Source organism: Lepisma saccharinum, chromosome 20, assembly GCF_977018435.1.
Source record: "Lepisma saccharinum chromosome 20, izLepSacc3.1, whole genome shotgun sequence".
In the NCBI taxonomy this organism is placed as follows: domain Eukaryota; kingdom Metazoa; phylum Arthropoda; class Insecta; order Zygentoma; family Lepismatidae; genus Lepisma; species Lepisma saccharinum.
The window spans coordinates 4,370,010-4,391,439 of NC_139248.1; the positions used below are offsets into that span (position 1 = coordinate 4,370,010).

At 38.0% G+C, this 21,430-nt stretch overlaps 1 protein-coding gene across 1 annotated transcript; it reads right to left on the minus strand.

The window, feature by feature from the left end:
- Positions 1-11,537: 11,537 nt before the first annotated feature.
- Positions 11,538-20,084, minus strand: Mpc1 (mitochondrial pyruvate carrier). The gene is made up of 3 exons (XM_083141799.1): positions 19,815-20,084; positions 16,421-16,521; positions 11,538-13,150 (listed from the first exon to the last, which is right to left on the minus strand). Exons 1-3 carry the CDS (start codon positions 19,892-19,894, stop codon positions 12,939-12,941), a joined length of 393 nt encoding a protein of 130 aa, XP_082997925.1. The 5' UTR covers positions 19,895-20,084; the 3' UTR covers positions 11,538-12,938.
- Between the last annotated feature and the right edge of the window lie 1,346 nt (positions 20,085-21,430).

The window sequence follows — 21,430 nt, forward strand, 5'->3', positions numbered from 1 at the left end:
TCAGGCTCTCAGATCAGAAAGTGGCGGCCCCTCAATGGATTAAGACAGTTTTTCTATGGATGCATCGAGATACAGACAGAGTAAGTGCCGCAGACAGAGTAAGTGCCGTATGTGTAGCGACCTCTGTGTGATAAACTGCAGGGGTGGCTTAGCACTATGCTAAATAGTGCGCTCGTAGAGTGGTCTTGATAAGTGCATTTCTCTGTATGTTGGGACAAAAGGCAACTTAGAATATGGGTTATTGGATATGTAATGGAAAGATGTATATAGGGAGTAGGGGAGGTATATGTAAATAACACTGTACATAAAGAGAGAACTCCATGAGACGTTATTCTTGACAACACATGTCAGTTTTGCTATTTCTTTATTTCTCTTACGTTATGCTAAGTAAATGTGAATGTTCATTACAGTTGACACATACATTACAGCACTTTTTATGAACACACGCACATTAAATCTCAGTAAGACAGCTTGCGTCGTTTCTATGAAATGGATTGAAAAGATAAAAAAAGGAGAGATAAGAAGGTGTTTTAAAGTTGAGATTTGAACAGAAGTAGGAAGTCTATATAGAGAAACATGAGGTAAACTCAGACACCAACGTAGTAATTTTTGCAACATTTATTAAATTTGTGTTACAGCAATTTTCCCCTCTTGTTCATATTCCATGACAAATTGTGCAACAACTTGTTTATTCAAAACTTTGTATGCTTGAAAATGACAGTAATTACACTGCTTACATTAATGTAATTTCATATCTTTTAAAGTCGGCAAGAAATGTGCACAATTCTTTAATTTCCTGTGTACTTTTTTCCAGGATGCCTGCTGTGACTATTGTTGCAAATAGTACCACAATTGAGAATGACCCGGAACTATTGGAAGGAAGCACTGATGGAGACTCTAGTGTAGAAAGTGAAAGTCACGTGGGATCCTTTCTCTGTGAAACATGTGGAAAAGTTTTCCGTGGTAATAGATTGTTAACTAAGCATAAAAGAAGGCACAACACCAGGAGATATCCATGTCCAATTTGCACTAAACTATTAAAAACTTGTGAAACTTTGAAAAATCACATTAAGCTTCATAACCAAGAGGTTAGATTTACTTGCGGTGTGTGTCAAAAATCATTCCCAACTAAATCAACCTTCAATATTCGTATGAGGACACATAACAGCGAGGCCCCTTTTAAGTGCCAATACTGCCATAAAGAATTTTATTTCAAGTGCCACTTAGAAAGTCACGAAAACATGCATACAAGAGAAAAGTTGTATATTTGCGAGATCTGTAATGCACAGTATGCTTCACAAATTAGTTTACGCAGTCATAGAAAAATGCACGATAGAGACCAATTTTCCTGTGAAATATGTGGCAAAAAATTTGTTTGGAAGCAGCAGTTGTCCGTCCACATTTTAAAGCATATTGAAGATCCAAAATTCACTTGTGCAACCTGTGGGAAAATTGTTCGAAGTCGTCAGTCGCTCTATGAGCACAATAGAATCCACACTGGGGAGAAGCCTTATGTTTGTGAAATATGTGGTAAATGCTCTCGCACAAACGTGATACATAAGCAGCATCAGTTCATTCATGCTGGTGTTAAGCGTTATACTTGCAATGTATGCGACAAGAGCTTCACCCAATCTCATAATCTTACTTTACACAGGAGAAGTCATGATACGTAAGAGAGAGAAAGGACTGTACATTCAACCTCTTCTCATATTTGAGGCGTGTGCGACTTACTCACGATGATATAATAAAAGTACATAAAAAATACTATAAAATGCACTACGTACGATTTGTGAGTATACGTTTTATAAAAAACGTTTCAAGACACAACTGGTCCCTACATCAGGTTCACAATCTTGGCGAGTGGAATCACTTCAAGGCCACGTCAATTAGAATAAAAGACAAGGAGTAAGGTAATGATAAAAATTATGGATAAAAAGGTATTTTGTAAAAACCGGCCCCTGTACACATCAAACTTCATATTCCCCTTGCAAGAACTTTGAAACTAAAAATAAACCATAAAAATTCATCACATTAACACGTTAAAACCCCACATCATGCCTCGCAGACCATATGGCAACTCCCTTCAATGCTCAATATGTGTTTGATAATCATTTTGCATGTTATTTTTACATGTAATCTGTATTATACATAAATTATGACAGAGAAAAGAACAAAATTGTGCATTGGTAGAAACTGCGAAATGAAATTCTACCTCTAGAGAAATAGGTATTTAATATCATGGAATTTCAAACCTCTAGCATGTTTGTTCAGTAACAGTGGTATTGTTGAAAATGTTCAAAGCCTTTCGTTAATTTAATGAGAAAAAGCTATTGCTTATAGTTTCTTACTAAATGCACACCCATGAAATTAGGCAGATTGCAGAAGTTCACGCTGTTGCCACGTCGGAGCACAACCCCGTCTGTTCGGAGGTTTAAGAGAATGAAAGATCTAATTGTAGAGTTGGTCTTTGTAATCCATGTGAATCAAACTGACAGTATTTTCTCGAAAGGTCAGGAATGACAAATGTATGACCCAGAGAGAGTTAAGTCTGGTGCTCAAAGTAGACAACGCAGCTCGGTTGACATTGCCACACAATGTGCAGAAAAGCGACTTCTGCCTCCTTCTCGTTTCGCTTTTCCCACATATGGAACCAGCGCAATTCAGCCCGACTATTTACATGGCTGTGCATGTAGACAGTGTATGATTAAGTTAGCAATCAAATGTGAAATGTACATTGTGAAACATTTTTCTTTATCCTTTTCTTATATACTGGGTGGGCACAAAGTTGCTTCCCCCAAAACTTGATTTCTTCGTTTATTGGGGAAAGAGACTTTGTGCCCACCCTGTATATACATAAGTTTTATACTAAATTCTTTCAAGTAACTTTGGTTTAGACATGCACCCTACAATGGGGTAAAATGAGATTGTCATTTAATTTCTTAGTAGACATGGTTTAATGGAAGAATAAGTTACAAATGTTATGAGGACTCCCATCAATTGATGATTCAGTTTGGGGAGGTTCATGTTCAAAGGATATTATTAAAATCAATACATTTCTCTCTGTGTATGTATTACTTTATCTACTTATGATTGACATGTCTACAATTATGATTCTTATACGAGTTTTTGAAAATAGTTCATTAAAAATACATGAATTTACTTTGTTGTATGTGAAGAACTTGTAATTAGAAGCAAATCTGTTCTTGCAAAAATGAGCATTAAATTATCATTGCCTTACTTTCTTTGAACCAAGAAACCAAATTGGAGATCTGTATTTATATTTTTAAAAAGCTACTAGAAACAAAATTATTTGTTGTAAAGGAAGGAAATATTGCATAATCACCTGATTTGTAATACTTTTTGTTTTTCATACTTCAATGCTTATTACAGTCCAGTGTAAAATGAAGATATACTGTATTTGGCATACTGTTAAATAAAATAAAAATCCTGTATATTTGATATAGACTATATTATTATACACCTTGCCATATAACGTGGCCGACAGATGCAGTGTACACACACACACACACGTGACTGCAACGGCAAATCCATGTTGCCTCTATTAAAACTTCTTCTTTTGAATACATGACCATCAGGAGTTATGTCAGTGTTGCTAACATCTGTTCTGCACTGTTTTTCTCTGTCTGCATATGGGCGAATTTCTGTTTGATGTGCCCCCGTAGCGCATTTATCACAAGATATCAGATTTGGACTTTGGGGTGGCCATTTTAGAGGTGCTGGTAAATTTGGCGATCCTCGTCCAATCCATTTGTCTCTGAACACACCATTGAGGTATTCTCTTAAAATGGCCACCTGAAATCCAGATCTGACATCCTATGTTACGGAGGATTTCATATCGCACCTGGAGGCGAATAATACTGTGCCCTGAAAATGGTGGTGCGCACACAGATCCTCTGGAGTAAATGGTGGTCATTAGTTTGATTTAATGGTATACCATCCTCCCATCATACACATGCTGTTAAAATAACATTTTGCAGGTTTGTCTACAATTCAAGGGAGGGGGGGGGGGGGTAATGGGACATTTGGTACACCCTGTACATAAACTATGACAAAAAAAATAAGATTGTGCATTGGTAGAAACTAAACTCCTCTAGAGAAATAGGTATGTGATATTGAAATTTGAAACCTGCAGCATATTTCTTCAGTAAGAGTGGTATTGCTGAAAATGTTCTTGTAAAAAAAAAAAAAAAAAAAAAAAGGACACCTTGCACCTTGTGCGGTATGGAGCACAAATATACAAGTAAGATTCTTAAAGCAAATGTTGAAAATGGTGACCTTGTTCTTGAATACACATGGTAACACATTTTTCCCATATTTCTTGCAACATTATGAAGGACATCTACAGTTATACTCCTAATTTCTTCTAAGGTGCGTGGATTCTGCCTGTATATTTTTTGCTTCAAAACCCCCCACAAGTAGTAGTCCGGACTTGAAAGATCTGGGGATCTGGCGGGCCACAGTCCCTTTGAAATAATCTTGTGTCCAAAGAAATCTCTTAACATAGCCATAGTCTCATTGGAAGTATGCTGAGTTGCGCCGTCCTGCTGAAACCAGCACCGACGTTCCTCTTATTCCAACATTGCAACAAACTGCATTATAATGTTTTGGTTTCACTACCTATTGTGTTTTAAAAAAAAATGGGCCTACCACTCGCCGCCTGGATATGGCACACCAGACACCAACTTTCTGAGGGTGGAAGGGGGACTCCATGAAAAGATGGGGATTTTCAGAGCTCCATGTTCGATAATTTTGCGAAGACCATCCAGGTGAAACCATGCTTCATCGGAAAAGAACATGTAGTCCAACACAGTGATGTCATTCCCAATGAAGTCCTTCAACCATTGACAGTAGTGCACACGATTAGGGTAGTCAATTTGTTTTAATTCTTGAAAAACTTGAATTCGATATGGATATAATTTCAATATTTTCCTCACTGCTGTATGGGCTGATCCTACTTAACATTTGCGTCCCCTCCCTCCTCACCTCCCCTTCCCTCTCTTCCGCTACAATAAACTTTTCCTGTAGCAATGGGCATAACGGAACGGACGGAACATAACGGACGACAACAACAAAAACAAGACTCAAATATACCTTACGTACCGCTTTTAAATTGAACGCACTGTAGTTTACCAGAAAGTGTATGAATAAGATAGTGATAAAAGTAATCATGTACAGTTGAATGCATAAGTATTGCTCAGTAAATTATCCATGGCTACTTTCATTAATTTTTCTCTTGCATCCTATGATTTTAAGGAACAGATTTTTACTTATGTTGATGTAGAGGTTGTCAGCAGCTTGTTTGGGGCCGGTTGTATAAACATCGCTAACTGGAGATCAGATTTGATCTACGATCCGGTAGTGAACTAAGTTCAAGCTTCTATCATGTTGTATAAAGCTAACTGTCGATTTGTCGATCTTAGATCAAATCCTGATCTTGGGTCAAAGAAATACGTTTGGCAACGTGGCAAATCCAGACATGTCGCTAGTGTGCGTGTGATGTTGCCAATTGTCCAACACTGAACAGTAAACATTTTAAAGTCGGTTTCGGAAAATGCATGTATTTAATATTTGAATAAAGAATAAATCTGAGGTGCTGGACGTACTAAATATTCGAACATGTTGCAAATTTAGTAATATCACTTAAATTAGATACTAAACTGCCATTTATTGCTTGTGCGAGTTCCACGTGGATGATTTGTCATTGACAACGAAACCAGCTATGGGTTCTCGGTTGCAAAGGGGAGAAGAATATGCTTGCATAAATAGAATTTTGTAAAGAAATCTGAATTTCTTTTTAATGCTAAAAAGAGATATAACAACTTTCTTATACTCGGATTTGGAGCTATTGTTCATGTAAGGAGATGTTTATTATATTTATTTTGTTATTACACAACATGTTACAGGTGGACCATTAGTTCCTGTAAGTAATATACGGAATTTTCCTTGCACTTGAATAGCCTACGTTGTGAAATGTAAAATGTGTTTGCGTTTTCCCGAATGGAAAGAAATGTTGAAACAACAGTGTCGCTTGTCCTCTCGGATGTAAATTATGCACAAAATAAATAATATTCAAAATAAAATATGTGTAATTTATATATCGGGAGGAGAGAAAGCTTTACCAACTAAAATGCAACGTGCTCGGTTCATAAAGCAGTAGATATATACACTACAACCAAAGTTACATGATCTGTTCCATTCTGCGGACAACATTCAATTGCAATAACACTTGGCTGGATGCAGTAAAGCGAAATGGTGATATTTTTATTCTCCCTCTTCATCCCAACGCAAGTTTTACAATGATATCATATCAACAAGAAAATGTAGCGGGTCTATTTTCGGTTTGTATCAACACTCGATTGTTCTCAAGTTACTTTTCTCTGATCGTGCAATTAAACAATGTTAGAATATGCTCTTGCAGTCATTGAAGGCAAATTTCAAGGAAAAAATACATGGTATTTCAAACAGTAAATAACAATGACACACGATATATGGAAAGAAATAAAAAATAAAGAAATATTTATCATTGTTCACCTCGTTGTGCATGCTTCTTCTTTATTATTATGGAAACAGGATTTTACGAATTGATTCTCCCGTCTTGCCGCATACGTTCACTTGCAACACATTTTACAAGCAAATATTCGTTAGTACAGCCATGTTACAACAGCTGAACTACGGTCAATGTCTGCTGATCGGAGAAAAATCGCGGATCAACTTTGATCGCAGATCGCAGGGACTGAATCTCAGTTCAACTTTTATACAACACAAAATCAGAGTTCAGCGTAACTGCAGATCAATTTTACTGGCTAATCGAGGATCAACTGTTTTATACAATCGGGCCTTGGTGTTTTGTTTCAATTCTTGACACTCGTGGAGTAAAATAAAGTGCATTGACATCATGATGGACAATTTACATGGTAATACTTATGCATCCCACTGTACATTGTGAAACCCCCTTTTTTCTGTCCTTTTCTTTATATATACACACACATACACATACACACACACACACACACACACACTTAAGTTATACCAGGTGGTTATAATTAAAGTGACGGTGTTCAGAGTGGTACAGCACGGGCTGTAATGAGAGTAGCAGTCTGAAACTTCGTAGATATGATAATGAAGCAATGCGCTCGCGAATTATGCAAAAAAAAATAGTTCCAATTCTCGCCACCAGGGTAAAAAATGGTGCTGTAAGCAGTCAAAACGTGGAATTTTCCGTAACTCTGACGTCAAAGTCGGTGACATTGCCTAACCATTGTGTGAGCTCCCTGGTTGTTGTTGGTGACGCTTGTTGCTTTTTTTTTCCTTTAGTGATGTGAATGTTCGCCGAACATTAAAAGTTTGATTTTTCCCGTGTAAAAAGCAATGGCTATTGCGAAGAAAGACCGTGCACTGCTAGTGAAGTTGTTTTACCAGAATGGGAGCAATAGTAACGCTGCACTGCGGAAATATCACCAACAGAAAGGGCTGAGAAGAGGGCCCATGTCAATTAATGGGCTGAAGAAGATGATGAAGAAATTCGAGGAAACAGGTGAATTGGGTGTTGCACCAGGGAGAGGAAGGCGGCCCATCCCCGTGGAAGTTGTGGACGAAGTTGCTGTAGCTGTAGCTGACCGTGCAGCACATGCCTCAACTTCTGCGACCATTGCTAGAGCTGTGGCACGTGAATTGTCACTCCCCTGGTCAACAGTTCGCAAGGTATTGCGGTGCATTTTACACTGGTATCCCTACAAGATTCAAATTGTGCACCAATTGAAACCCCAAGATATTCCACAACGCCGTGAGTTTGCCCATCGGTTTTTGGCACGCATGGAAGTGGATGACATGTGGCCGGGGAATATTCTGTGGACTGACGAGGCGCATTTTACTCTGGTCGGTACAGTGAATACTCAGAACTGTCGCATATGGGGTTCCACTCGTCCACATGTTGTGCAGGAACAACCATTGCACTCAGTTTACGTGACTGCATGGTGTGGGTTCACTAGCTCCTTCATTCTTGGTCCGTTTTTCTTTGAGGAGATGACACCTCGAGGGCCTGTTAGGTGTATAGTGACATCTGCACGTTATAGGGACCTCCTTGTGCAACACGTGATTCCAGCTTTGCAAGAACGGAACTGTGAACACACCACCATTTTCATGCAAGATGGGGCAACACCACATGTCGCTCGCCACGTGAAAGATTTGCTGCGAGAAACCTTCACTAATGACCGCATCATCTCTAGGCAGTTTCCAGATGATTGGCCTTCCAGATCCCCCGACCTTAATCCATGTGACTTCTGGCTGTGGGGATATTTAAAAGATCGTGTCTATCAGGGACATGTCCGGTCTCTGCCTGATCTGAAGGCTAGCATACAACGACATGTCGCTCAGATTTCACCAGACATGCTGCGAGCAACCGTCGACCATGCCGTGTTACGAATGCAGCATGTTGCTGAATTGGGAGGCCATATTGAACAGTTCTTGTAACCATAGTTCCTAATAAACATGCCAGAGCCATTGTTCTCATGTGTTTGATCTTTCCTGCCTTTTTCCTGTAACTATACCACGTTTTGACTGCTTACAGCGCCATTTTTTACCCTGGTGGCAAGAATTGGAACTTTTTTTTTTTTTTTTTGCATAATTCGCGAGCGCATTGCTTCATTAGCATATCTACGAAGTTTCAGACTGCTACTCTCATTACAGCCTGTGCTGTACCACTCTGAACACCGTCACTTTAATTATAACCACCTTGTACTTAAGTGACTTGGGGTTTAAACATGCACCAAACCATGGGGTAAGAAAAATTTGTTTACTTAATATCTTAGTAGACTTCAATTTTTTTCTAGTGTGTTTTAGTAAGGGTTTAATGAAGGCAAAAGTTATAAATGTTATGAGGGTTCCTACCAGTTGATGATTCAGTATGTGTGGAGGTTTATGTTCAAAGGATATTATTAAAATCAATACACCTCTCTCTGTTTCATGAAATTAAGCTGGACATTTTCGCTGAAAGCTCTATGTACCTCTCTCTATGTTTGTATTACTTTATCTAGTTATGATTTACATGTCTAAAATTATGATTTTGGTACTAGTTTTTTAAACTACAACCTGTGTTCAATAAATGCGGTGAAAGATTGAATGAATGATTTCATGATTTATTTGCAGGAAAGGCGGTACATGTATGCAAGAATACAGCTTATTGTCCTTCAAAACAATCGCCTCCAATGGTAATGCACTTCTGGGAACGCGTGTAGAGGTCTTGCTGGTTGAGTTCAGCGTTCACATTGCGTTGGATGTCGGCAATGTCCGAAAACCGTTGTTCTTTATACAGGAATTAACTTAATATTCTGGTAATGATTTAATGTGCTATTAGAAGGGATATGTTTATTTACCAAAAATATGTGCATCTACGTATTATTTTAAAATTTGTGAAGAAAATATTATGACAAAAATAATTGTAATTCCAGAAAAGCCATTCTTGTAACAATAATTTCTTGCCAGTCAGAACCTATGTATTGGTGTTGGCAATGAAAAAAGTTGATCATGTGTTACCAGTATACGTATTCTTTGTCAATCTAATGGAAAGACTAAGAGACTGAATACTGCTATCATCAGGATATAATTAATCTGAAAGAAATTGATCATACGATTTTGCACTGGAAGTTAAAAGTTACTTGTGTTTTACACAGTAATAATTAACTTTTTGCTGTCACTTTCACGACCCAAGCTGACGGGATGAGCAGAAGCCCTGCGTGCATGCATTTCTAAGTGATGACGTACGACGAATTTCAGCAGTGTTTGAAGACATGTTTCTCGAGAACCAAAACAAATATCACCACGGTATTTTGCACATCTCATTTTTGTGTCATTATCCATAAAGTGAATGGATTTAAAATGCTTTTCATGTCATAGTGCAAATGTCCATTAATCTAAATAGGTAGAAAAGCAATGTAAAATAAATACAGCATAAAGAAATAAAAATTAACAAATAATGGCATGCTCTGCATTAACTAAAACTATGTTTCTGTTTAGCTTGCAACCTACTTTATAGTAAACTGCATAGAGTGGAAAAACAATTATAGTGGAACCACAAGCAAAAAAACCTGTGCAGAAGCACATCGTGCCGGCGGGTGCGGGAAAGGGCAGGGGGAAGCAACATTCGCGCTGGCTCACGTCAGCATTGCCAGGCCTATTGATTTCTCGGGAGAATTCCTTAATAAACTATTGCTATGGAACCTCCAACGGCCAGCTTAAAAACACGTTTCCTGCTCATCTTACTTGAACATGGAGGGGAGATGTGGACTGGAACTCCACTCAGCCATGAAAAGTGCTGTTTGAATTGTGAAATTATGTCAAACGCTACTCAATTGTGCTAGAACATTATTTTATTACTTTTACTACATTACTATTTTTAGATGGCTGTATTTTATTCCACCCTAAACTCTATTTCTATTTTAGTTATTTTACGTTGCTTTTGTGCCTCTACGGGTAAGTACAACAATATGGATGAATGAAAAACTGATGAAATGGATGAAGTGACACAAACACAGTGAAACGTCCTTGCCTTACTAGGTAGAAACACTGACTTCGTAGCGTGGGCAAATTATGTTATACATGTATGTGTTTGTGGGTGTGTGTGTGTATTTCTAGCAGATGGGGAGGATGGGTGGCACCCTAGCATAAGCGTTGCTATCTTGAATTATTGAGGAAGACATGCTGTCTAATTCACCAAATATATTTCACATACGTAATGCATTTTCTCATTATGGTGCAGGATGCATTCACACCCCCTAACGATACCTGTACACCGAACACCAGCAGAAGGCAAATTGATTTGTTATTGTTAGCATTCGACTTGAAAGATTGTGGAAAATCGCTGACAATGAAAGGCGGCACGTTAGCTTCATCTGTGAACACAACTTTCTACCATTTCCTGTCATAAAAATTCCTCGCGATAATAGAGGCATCGCAAACCCCTTGTGTCGGTGCTGAGAAAGGGCAAATTTGAGGGTGTTTTCCACGCACCCTCTAACCGGAAAATGCGGAAGAGATGAAAGATGTTGGTCGGTTTCCTCGGGCAGTTTATTTCTTTCGTTTGAAACATGTCCACTCCTGAAATGGAGATCGGTTTATTTTTGCCAAACACAGGGTGCTGGGTTTAGCACCATTGTTACAAAAGTATCTGTGACGTTTACACCGTAAACAATGCGTGCCATTCCCCTTGCCCCCCCAGTGCACACTCCTATGCCGCTCCTACGCCCCCAAGAACGTCGTTCATCTGCTACTATTAGATCATCGGATTTTATAGCAGATCTTCTGGTTTCCCAAGGAACAATCTCCCGAATTTTTCAAATCTGACCTGGCAACACTGCCCCGAACACCGATAATGGCAGGGAAGTTGCGCGAACGCTTTGGACGGAAGGGATTTTTTCCTTGAGGTCGAGCTATAGTATGCAGTACTCAATCATTTCGATGTTAAAATAGAATAAATTGTATTTTTGTTACCTATTGGAAAATAAAAACATCAACATAAATACCATTTTGTAATGAAAGTATAATTTGAATAACATTTACAAATAGATTTCATCATTTCAATAGGTTTACATATAGATAACAGTAATCTCCGATTAATAAAGTACAATAATCAATTGATGATACACCTAACATCGAAAAGCACTAATTCAATGAAGCCTGTTAATATTGCAAAAAGTTAACGATTGTGTAATCAAATAAATTATTGTTATAACTGATATTAATGGAAAGAAAGCAGAATTTCACATCATTAGCGTATCATTTTAATACTACCAAAATTAATTACTTTAAATATTTTGTTGCAACCCTTGATAACATTAAAAATTTACTACCAAATCTTGATAATAATAAAATTTCTTGTTATAATTTTTGTTTTTTAATATTACACTTTTTCTTTCCCCCTCCAATGAAATTCATGGTACAGTATTGAAACAGCTTAAAAAATTGAGAAGACAATGGATTGAATACACTATAGTTTCTCTTGGTCTTGTGGAATGAGCTAGAGATTATATAGAACTCAAAATCAACCTTTTCTTATTTCTTTTAATCTAAATGCAACATACTTTCTTAGCAGTTTCGCTATGGTACTTAAATAAATATTAAAAAATCAGTTACTTCCTGAAATTAATACTTTAGCAAAGTACAAAATATTTCAAAAAAGTGCATGTTATGCAGCAACATTAACTTGATGCAAAATTAAAAGATGTAACATTCAAGGTATCACATACATATGTCTATAACAGTTTTACTTGTAGAAAAAATATTTTCAATTTGTTTCATCTTTACGTATTTAAAATGCACACACTGTACAATAACAATCAGCTTATACACAAAAATAAACACTGTACATAACTTTTATCTAACAAGCAGTGCAGGTCTGATACTTGCGCGACCAGAAACTGGTCATTCGCACCTGGTCTGAAGTATACTGAAAGAGTTGTACCGACGCTGGACCGATATAATATCATGCCTTTTTTTATTTACAACACTACCAATATGGCAGAACTGTACACTTTTCAGTATAAGAATTGAATATGTTCTTTAATCCTTCCTATTATTTACCATAATATCAAAGAACAAGTACTGAGTGAATGTACTAACAATCATTTTTGTACCTCATATGACGCCGATTGAACAGAAATTCTTGTCCAATTTAAAAAAAGTAATTTTTCAATAACGGCTCTGGAAAAATAATAACAAATGCACAAAAATATACTAAGAAACTTCTTTCCTTCACAATAAATCCCAACAACACATGCTCAATGTCATGGTTTACATGACTTCTGGGGATATTTTGATTACGTTAACTATATTGCTCTCAGTCTAAGTGAAACATGATTCCCCCTCATGGCACCTTACTACTGAAAAAACTATCAACACTGTACAGATTCTACTATCAGTTGACACTATTGCCTTCTTCCTGCTGTGTCCTTTTCGGAACCTAAAGATTCAATGGCTTCTTCCTTATCTTTACCACCCAAATATTGGTAGTTGACGAAGCGAACCCCTTGTGTTACTTGAGCACATTCGTTGGTGAAGTGGCAAGCGAACAGCAGCATATTTTGTGGTTGGACTTTCCAAGCAAACCTCATGAATATTAATGAATACAAGCACAGGGCTGAAAGCAAAGCAAACAAAAACAAAAAAATTACTCTACCTCTTGAAACTGAACGCTTACAAGGAGAGGCTACTGGTTCAGAAATTGAGTTTGGGATGAGACTTCTTGTGGGAGGTGCCAAGATGCTACCATGCACTAGCCAGTCATTTCTGAAGAAAAACTACAAAGATTAGAAGCTTTCGAAGCACACCTCACGACATGAAGATATTGTCTTTATTTCAATCAAGTATTAAATATAATGTAATAAATAGTTGCTAGAGGTAACAAAAAAAAAAGTTTGCCAATCTAACAGGAAACGAACCTGGAACCTTCGGCATGTGAAATTGATACACTACCACCAGGCAACTATGCCACTTGGCAGTCTGACAATATTTTTCCTCCTCATGAGGTGTGGTTGGAAAGCTTCTAAACTTTGAAGTGAACACCAGCATCTTGGCTTATCAATTCCTATAAGGTACCCAAACTCAATTTTCCATGCTGAAGCCTCTCCTAGTTAGTTTCAAATATATGGAGATAGTATTTGCGCGTGTGTGTATAATGCGCACCGTGGTTTCTGATTGGGAAAAGTGACAAAAATTATATCTCTTATTTAATGAGCAGTATAATTCAGGTTCAAGAAATGGCTTTCTTAGTTGTACGTCATAAAGCTGCTGCTACCCCCGATCAAAAGTGAATGACATGCCATCCTACCTATTCAATTAGTCACCGGTTGCTATGTGGACCACGAGGAGAATATCCTCTTGTATAAACAAGAAGTCACCAACTCACACCACTTCCCCTGCTCTCCCTCCACTGTGATTAGCATTCAAAGCTTTCACTCTTTTAACTACCTTATTTATACAGTAATAGTAGAAAGCAAGATCAACATTACATTATGGATTTGCAGTGCTCAGGAAGTTATTTTCTATTCCCAACAAATACCGGCGATAGGCATCCCATGTAACAGAAGGTGCACGCTTGAATTCCGCCAGAAAGGCACTGGTTTTCTTGGTGTTGCAGAACATTACATCACAAAGTGAAATATCGTTGGAAATGGCATTTAAATTTTCTACGTGGTTTTACCCATTCCCTCGTTACAGTTTTCTAAAAAAAACTTCAAAATGTATATATTTTCCATGACTAACGTAACATTTATAAGTGGCAACATTCAGGACCCTCAAACTAGCAGCACAAGATTTCTTTTAATGCATTTATACACTCCACATACATATTATTATTTGGCCAGTAATAAATTTTAATTATTATTTTCTTTTTCCATATCTTTTCTTTCATCCAAAGTACCATAAAAATCAGAAAGTTCCTTCATTTTGCTATGAGCTTATTTCAATCGCATTGCACATTAATGTCACCATCTTGAATGGAATACTATTGCCATATTCAGAAACTGCATAATTGAAGCTTTACGATATATAACATGATAGGGTTCCGTAAACATGAAAAATCAATGCAAGTGTCACAAAATCATGTAATGGCCCTGTATGGTTTCATTGGTTTGGTTTGAGTTGCTGTTTTAAGTCCACTTTATGCACAGTAAGGCTAATCGGGACTGGATCTACAGTTTAAAGTGGGATCTGAACCACTTGTGTCTCCACTGGGTATCGAACCCGGGACACCTTGATTACAAGGCAAAGACGCAACCACTGCACCATGGGGGAGGCCCTATGTATGGTTTCATGTTGGCTGTCCAAATTATTCTGTGTATAATACGCACCATAGTTTTTGAGAACAAAAATTTTGGAAAAAAGTGTGCATTATACATGAGTAAATACGATATAACTGGTGGGAGATCGAACCTATGTCACCAGATTTGTAATAAATAACTGACAAACATAAATTTGTTCACCTTAACATGAGAGAAACACAGGGTTAAAACAGTTCACAGTAGGAACAATGTCTAGTTAATATTTACAAGTAATTGAGAATTCAAGCGTTAAGTGTCTGACATTCAGACATAAATTCAAGGTTCTAGACATGCAATTGGTTTACAATTCATAAATTTATGAAGTACTTTGTGGTGTCTGCTAACAAACGAAAAGGGGGGGGGGGGGGGGATTCATGAGAATCATTAATGAAGATGTGTTACATGTGTGACACTTTAAAACTGTAGCAAAGTTTTTCATTTTTTTGTGAAGCATATAGGCTACAGATGTTAATAATTTTTGTTGGTGAAATATAAAAATTATATGCATTCACGAACATTTAAACTTTAATGCAATTAAAAACAATAATAATTTTCAGCTTGGTTCATTTTTGTTTTCTTGCGTGGAATAGGATCACTTTTCTTGTAATACCACCATTGCATAATAATTTTGCCGAGCCAAACTGTGTTTATTTGAATCAACTTCCATATCTTACATGAACTAATGCAGGTTAGACCAATATCATGTTTGGATATTTGAACATGTAGAAGTTTTTCTTTAACACAAAAAATAGGTGTCTGTTAAGAGTACTGTAACTAGATTATTTTAATCTTGGATCTATAAATCATTTCACAGTGCAGATCTTACTTGGTATGCTTGATAACTTTTGCAAGATATGCAGGAGTATGATGAAAATGTTTGAAATCTTGGAATCGATGAAGGTTTTTAGAACCAGCAATTTTACACACAAGAAAGTGGGCTGAGAAAATTATTGCACTCATACATTTTAGCTGCTTTAATTGTGGGAACAATTGCACAGATTCAAAATGTTTTGCAGATGGCAGCAGTAGTCAACTTCTTACGCAACAGTCAACAATTGGCTGTCATTGTGAAACTAAAAAAGTAAAGTGCTCCCCTTTGCATAGCACCACGCCATGAAGGCGTATAGGGGGTAATGCCCCACACTTTCTTGATCCAGTCGTGAGTGGGGGTGATGTGATCAGCAACATGCCCTGACCGCCTTTACCCCCCAGGTACCCATGTTATTCGTCGCTGGGTGGGCACCGGGGCCGCTTCCATCGTTAGAAAAGTTCCCGGATTTGAACCGGCCGGGGATCGAACCCGGGACCTTTAGCATGGTAGTCAGATGCATTACTGACTGAGCCACTGCAGCCACATTGTGAAACAACAACATGGAAATAGAAAAATCATCCTGCAAGAAAGATGTAGTACAAATTCATCACATCTTTGTATTATGTGCATTTAAACATGAGGCAAATTTATGCAATTCATGAAACACACGTTATGATAAATGCAGCAGGCACAAATCAGAATTTGAACTGACACATATGTGCAACAAGTTTTTTGTTGTTAATTTAAAAAAAGTATAGAATGGGTATTCCCAAATTACCTGAGGTCATTTTTCCACTGATGAACTTGGGATCCTTCCTAATGTCTGATATTGCCGCCAGTGGAATTCCCCAATTAGCCACCGGACCCCAGAAATGGGTACTGGAAAGAAATTAGTAAAATCATAGAAATATGCATGCCCATTTTTAGTTTGCCAACTTGTATGCTAATAATAATAAAATAACCAGCGGCTTGACAGCCCTTGAAGGTTCTAGGCAGATGTCTCGACTGCCAGTCTCCCTCCCAGAATCCTAGGTAGAGGTGTGAAGATCTTCAACCTGTAATGGGGTGACGTGGAGTCAGCATGGCTGGGCTCATCATTTTCCTCACGATGGTGGGTGACCACCGGTCTTATACACAGGCCGAAAACCCACGCAGACTTGACGTCCCGGAGTCGGAGCCCAAAGCACAGCACCTTAGGCTGCACAGCCACGGAGGAGGACTAACTTGTATGCTACAAAAGTTAGTACACAAGAATCGTTCAAGGTAATTTAGTGCTTTATTTTTAAACTGATTTATCAGGGGACCAAGATGAGATGAACTCTGCTAAACTTGGGAACCAAAGTGAAGAGTCATTTGTTTTCTACCCTTGTTGCAATATTTACAAGTTTCCTCCCTTGCCTCGTTGTAGTCCACGTGCCAAATGTGAAAGCTTGACTTGAGGTATGAATAAAATGTTTTGACTGTTTTTGAAAGCTTGTTATGTACATTTCAGATCCGACTGATGCCATTCTGTCATCCTTGAGCAATTTGAGTAATTCAATATGGCGCACTTTCCAGTTAATGACCTATATCTCATTAACCAATGGTCGTAAAAGGAAAATAGTCTTGATCATCATTAGATGGACTACGCAATAGATTCTGTTCAGTTTTTCTCTAATGTCAATAGTTTAACGTAATTTAAAAAATAATCCATAAAGTATGTAATTTTTCTAGCACTTTTTGAAGTTTTCCCTTGTAACTTTTGAATAAATCAAATTACAGAAAATAGTTTTGAATAAAAGTGCTAGCCCAATTAATAACCATTACAACAATATAAGACTTAATGCATTTGATTGAAAAATATGATATAAAATATGACCCAAAATAAAGGATAGTTCCAAAAAAGTGCATGTTTATCACAGGCCGGCAGCTAAGTCCCGAATCATTGACTTTTTGATAAAAGCAAGAGACTTGTTAGGATTGTTCTATCATTAAAGATATTCTCAGTCAAGTAGCCAATCGATATCTGCGCTCCAACGGCCACCATCTTGAAAATAATCTGCCATATTGGATATTTTTTGATGTGATATATATCTTGGGAACGGTGTTCCCCATCAACGTCCGGTTTTCATAATAAATCTATTTTTGAAAAATAAGATGTAGAAGTTTTGCAGAAAAACCACAAAACATTTTATGAGAATAATTGTGAGTTGAGTGTCTTAATTCTCGACTAAATATGGTATTTTCTAGTTTGTAAAATTACGAAGTGTTTGTTAGAAGTCATTAGATGAACTGAACGCCTATTTGGGGGGGGGGGGGATTTATAAATTTACCTTAAAAAACATTGGTAACAGTTCCGTATATCGGAAACACGTCAAAATTGGATATTTCTTTCGCATGGTTCGTACTTACCAATTGTGTATTGCGGAACATAGTTCAAGGTGCCATTATGCTTTTTACACAAAAACAAACACAATTTCTCACATACAGTGATTTTTTTTATTCCTTTCTTCGCTTCCTTAACATACAATATGGCGGCCACATCTTGAGTCATGTTGTGGTTATGCAGTGTTTCCAACCCTCTTCACCGAAAAATACCTACTATCGTGTTAGTCAACAGTGGAAATTGTACATTATGCACGGGTAACTGATGGATAGCCCCACGAACCATTTCCGATAAGGTTAGGCAGGCATAGTGAAAAAAAAAGGGGGTTGGAAACACTGACAGGGGCTTACATCACCAAACGTACGCAGCATGCAGTTCACGTAGCGAAAGCAATGGCAATTGTGCGTTGATGAGTTATTTCTCTTGAAAAATACATTATTTCCCGGGCAAATAGATTCCATGATGAAAGAAAATACCTCGACGAACGTTGGAAAGCTTGCAGAAACTCATTTCCGTAAGTATTTTCTTCTGTAAAAATGAAGAAATGCGTTTCCGATATACGGAACTGTTACCAAAACATTTTAAGGGAAATACAATTTACAAAGTCAACATAATTTCTGGGCTAGAATCTAGTTTACATCCTTCTTGCCTTTTGGTGGTAACCAATGGGAGTTAACAACACTGCATGCTAGTCTTTGTGTCCGCGTTGTGAATGCGTGTTAAAGAAGAACAGGTTCCAAAAACTTCTAGATAGTGTAAAATACGTTTATCCCCAGTGATAATTCAGTGCATCGTTCAAAACCATGCTAGCAGACAGCCGGCATCTCTTAGGGTAAATAAGTTTTTATTTTTACACTTTCTGTTCACGATAGCCCCACTAACCATTCACAGGAACGAGGTATGCCTACGAGGTTAGGTTAGGTTCCATTAGCACTCATTTCACCCCAAAATATGTGCTTCATCATCAAAAAATGTCCTCAGTATGTTCAATCACGCATATCCGGACAACATCGGTTTTTCTCGATTTTCTCCTCCAGGAATTTTTTTCCTACGCTTGGGATTTACTTTGTTGAATTCCTTACACAATGACCTTTCCAACGATATATGACACGTATTCCTTAGGAAATGGACGTAAACTAGACTCTTACCCTTTATTGTAATTCATGATACAAAACTAGTGAAAATATTCTACCGAATTATTTTCATACATAAAATGGAAAATATCATACTTCGTTCTCAGAATTAGTTACCTCATTTCCCATAACTAGGCAAGTACAAGTTTCTGCATTCACAACTTTCAGAAAAACTACTACTACACACCCACTCTTCAACAACGAAAAGTCGTGCCATAAATTCGATTTTTTTTTTCTTCCTTAGACAAGCAAATATTCTCTTGCTGCGACGCCATTTATGCAACATATCCTAGTTTGAAGGTAAACATGTTTTACTACAGCAGCCAGGTAGATCCTACTTAGTATTCAAAATACTCAGCGACCTTGACTATTAAAATATCCATACACAATTTACTACATATTGTCATATGTTAACAGTGCAAATTTTTAATGCTACAGTAACGAACTGACGTCAAGTTACTTAGTTACAAATGTATCGTATTACTTACTTTGCTAGGTGCAAGTAACATTTTTGTATTTACTTGTGTACTGTTTTTCTTCTCCATTCACATGTGTACTGCGTGATTTCGTAAGTTGATTTCTGCTTGTTACGTAAAATAAAAATAGGCGACTGAGTAGTCACGGATATGCTAGACATAATTTGTTCTTTTCTATCGTAAACTAACGTTGCTTACCTCATTAAATAATCGCGAAATTCTTTGCTCTTTAATTGATTCCATCCTCGTTGTAGCAGCCGATTTACAAAGGTGGCCATCACGATAACGCCAGGTACAGCTATCAGCCAAACAGTTCGTGTACAACGATAGCACAACTATGCCTTGTAGGGGGCCTAAGCTGCCAAAATGTCATTAATGAGCAATTCGGGCTAATTTTTGCTATATTGTGCCCGTTCCGAAAGTCGCACGAGTTTAACGCGTTAAACGAGTTATGGTAACTGGCTGTCCCATAAGTGCTTCCGTGCGTTTCATCATGCTGTCCCAAAATTCGCATTCCGTGCGTTTCGTGCAAGAACGAGGTTCACCAAACGCAGGGGCCAGGAGGCTGGTTTGTTCAGTAGAATCAATCGTCTGCTCATTGTAGAAAAAGCGCGTGCTGATGGATTCAAACTGCACTATTTCGGAAAATGTATTATAATTTTAACAGAGACCGATATGAAGCAACATGCACAAGATGAGTATGGCTTGACCGTTATTAGAATGTACTTAAAATGAGTAACAGTGTCCACAGTAGAGTTTATTTTTGCCATAAGGACATTCCTTCCGCTGACGCCATGCGGAAACTTTCTCTAAACAAAACGCTGCGCATTATTTAAGCCCGCATCACACGGAACTGGATTTCCAGTAGGTATGCCCTAGTTGGCACTGGACTTTCTATCAATTTGCTAGTTTTCGCCTCACACGATACTTATCAGCGTACTTGTCGATAGACTTTTGTTCCCATACGAGGGAACTTGTAATGGCAGCCGCGTGAGAAGATGTCTATGGTGAGAAGTAAACAATGGGCCCGTTCCGAAAGTCGCACGAGTTTAACGCGTTAAACGAGTTATGGTAACTGGCCGTTCCATAAGTGCTTCCGTGCGTTTCGTGAGTTTCATTATGCTGTCCCAAAAGTCGCATTCCGTGCGTTTCGTGCAAGAACGAGATTCACCAAACGCACGGGCCAGGATGCTGGTTTGTTCCGCGAAAATGGTCTGCTCCTTCCAGACAAAGCGCGTGCTGATGGATTCAAACTGCACTACTTCGGAAAATGTATTATAATTTTAACAGATAGCGATATGAAGCAACATGCACAAGATAAGTATGCCTTGACCGTTCTTAGAATGTGATTAAAATGAGTAACAGTGGCCATAATGGAGTTTATTTTTGCCATAAGGACATTCCTTCCGCTGACGCCATGCGGAAACTTTCTCTAAACAAAACGCTGCGCCTGCGCTTTCGCCTAGAGTGTCCCATAAGTCCGTAAAATAACTGGTTTCACCAGATTCACGAGCCCAGTTGTTTTCGTTGAATGCGTTCGTTTCGTTAAGACTTTCGGAACGCACCCAATGTATCACTTCACAAGCCGATAACTAATCAACCGAGAGGAATAACGTTTCGTGTAAAACCTTATTAGGTACAAAACAACGGCGTTGTTTAAATACATACTTTACAACGTTTACTGTACACGTATGAAAGAATACTTTAGTTGTTTCAAATGTAAACACCGTGCACTCAGCATAGATGGTGTAAGGCCGCGTCCGAATCGGCAGCAGATGTCACCTAGAGCACCGTTCCATCCGGGAACTCAGCCA

Coding starts and splice junctions, on each gene's coding strand:
- Mpc1 (XM_083141799.1), bottom strand. CDS start 19,894: ATGGCCACCTTTGTAAATCGGCTGCTACAACGAGGATGGAATCAATTA. Junction 16,522..19,814: donor TTTCGCGATTATTTAATGAG/GTAAGCAACGTT, acceptor ATTTCTTTCCAG/TACCCATTTCTGGGGTCCGG. Junction 13,151..16,420: donor CAGTGGAAAAATGACCTCAG/GTAATTTGGGAA, acceptor CTTTGCTTTCAG/CCCTGTGCTTGTATTCATTA.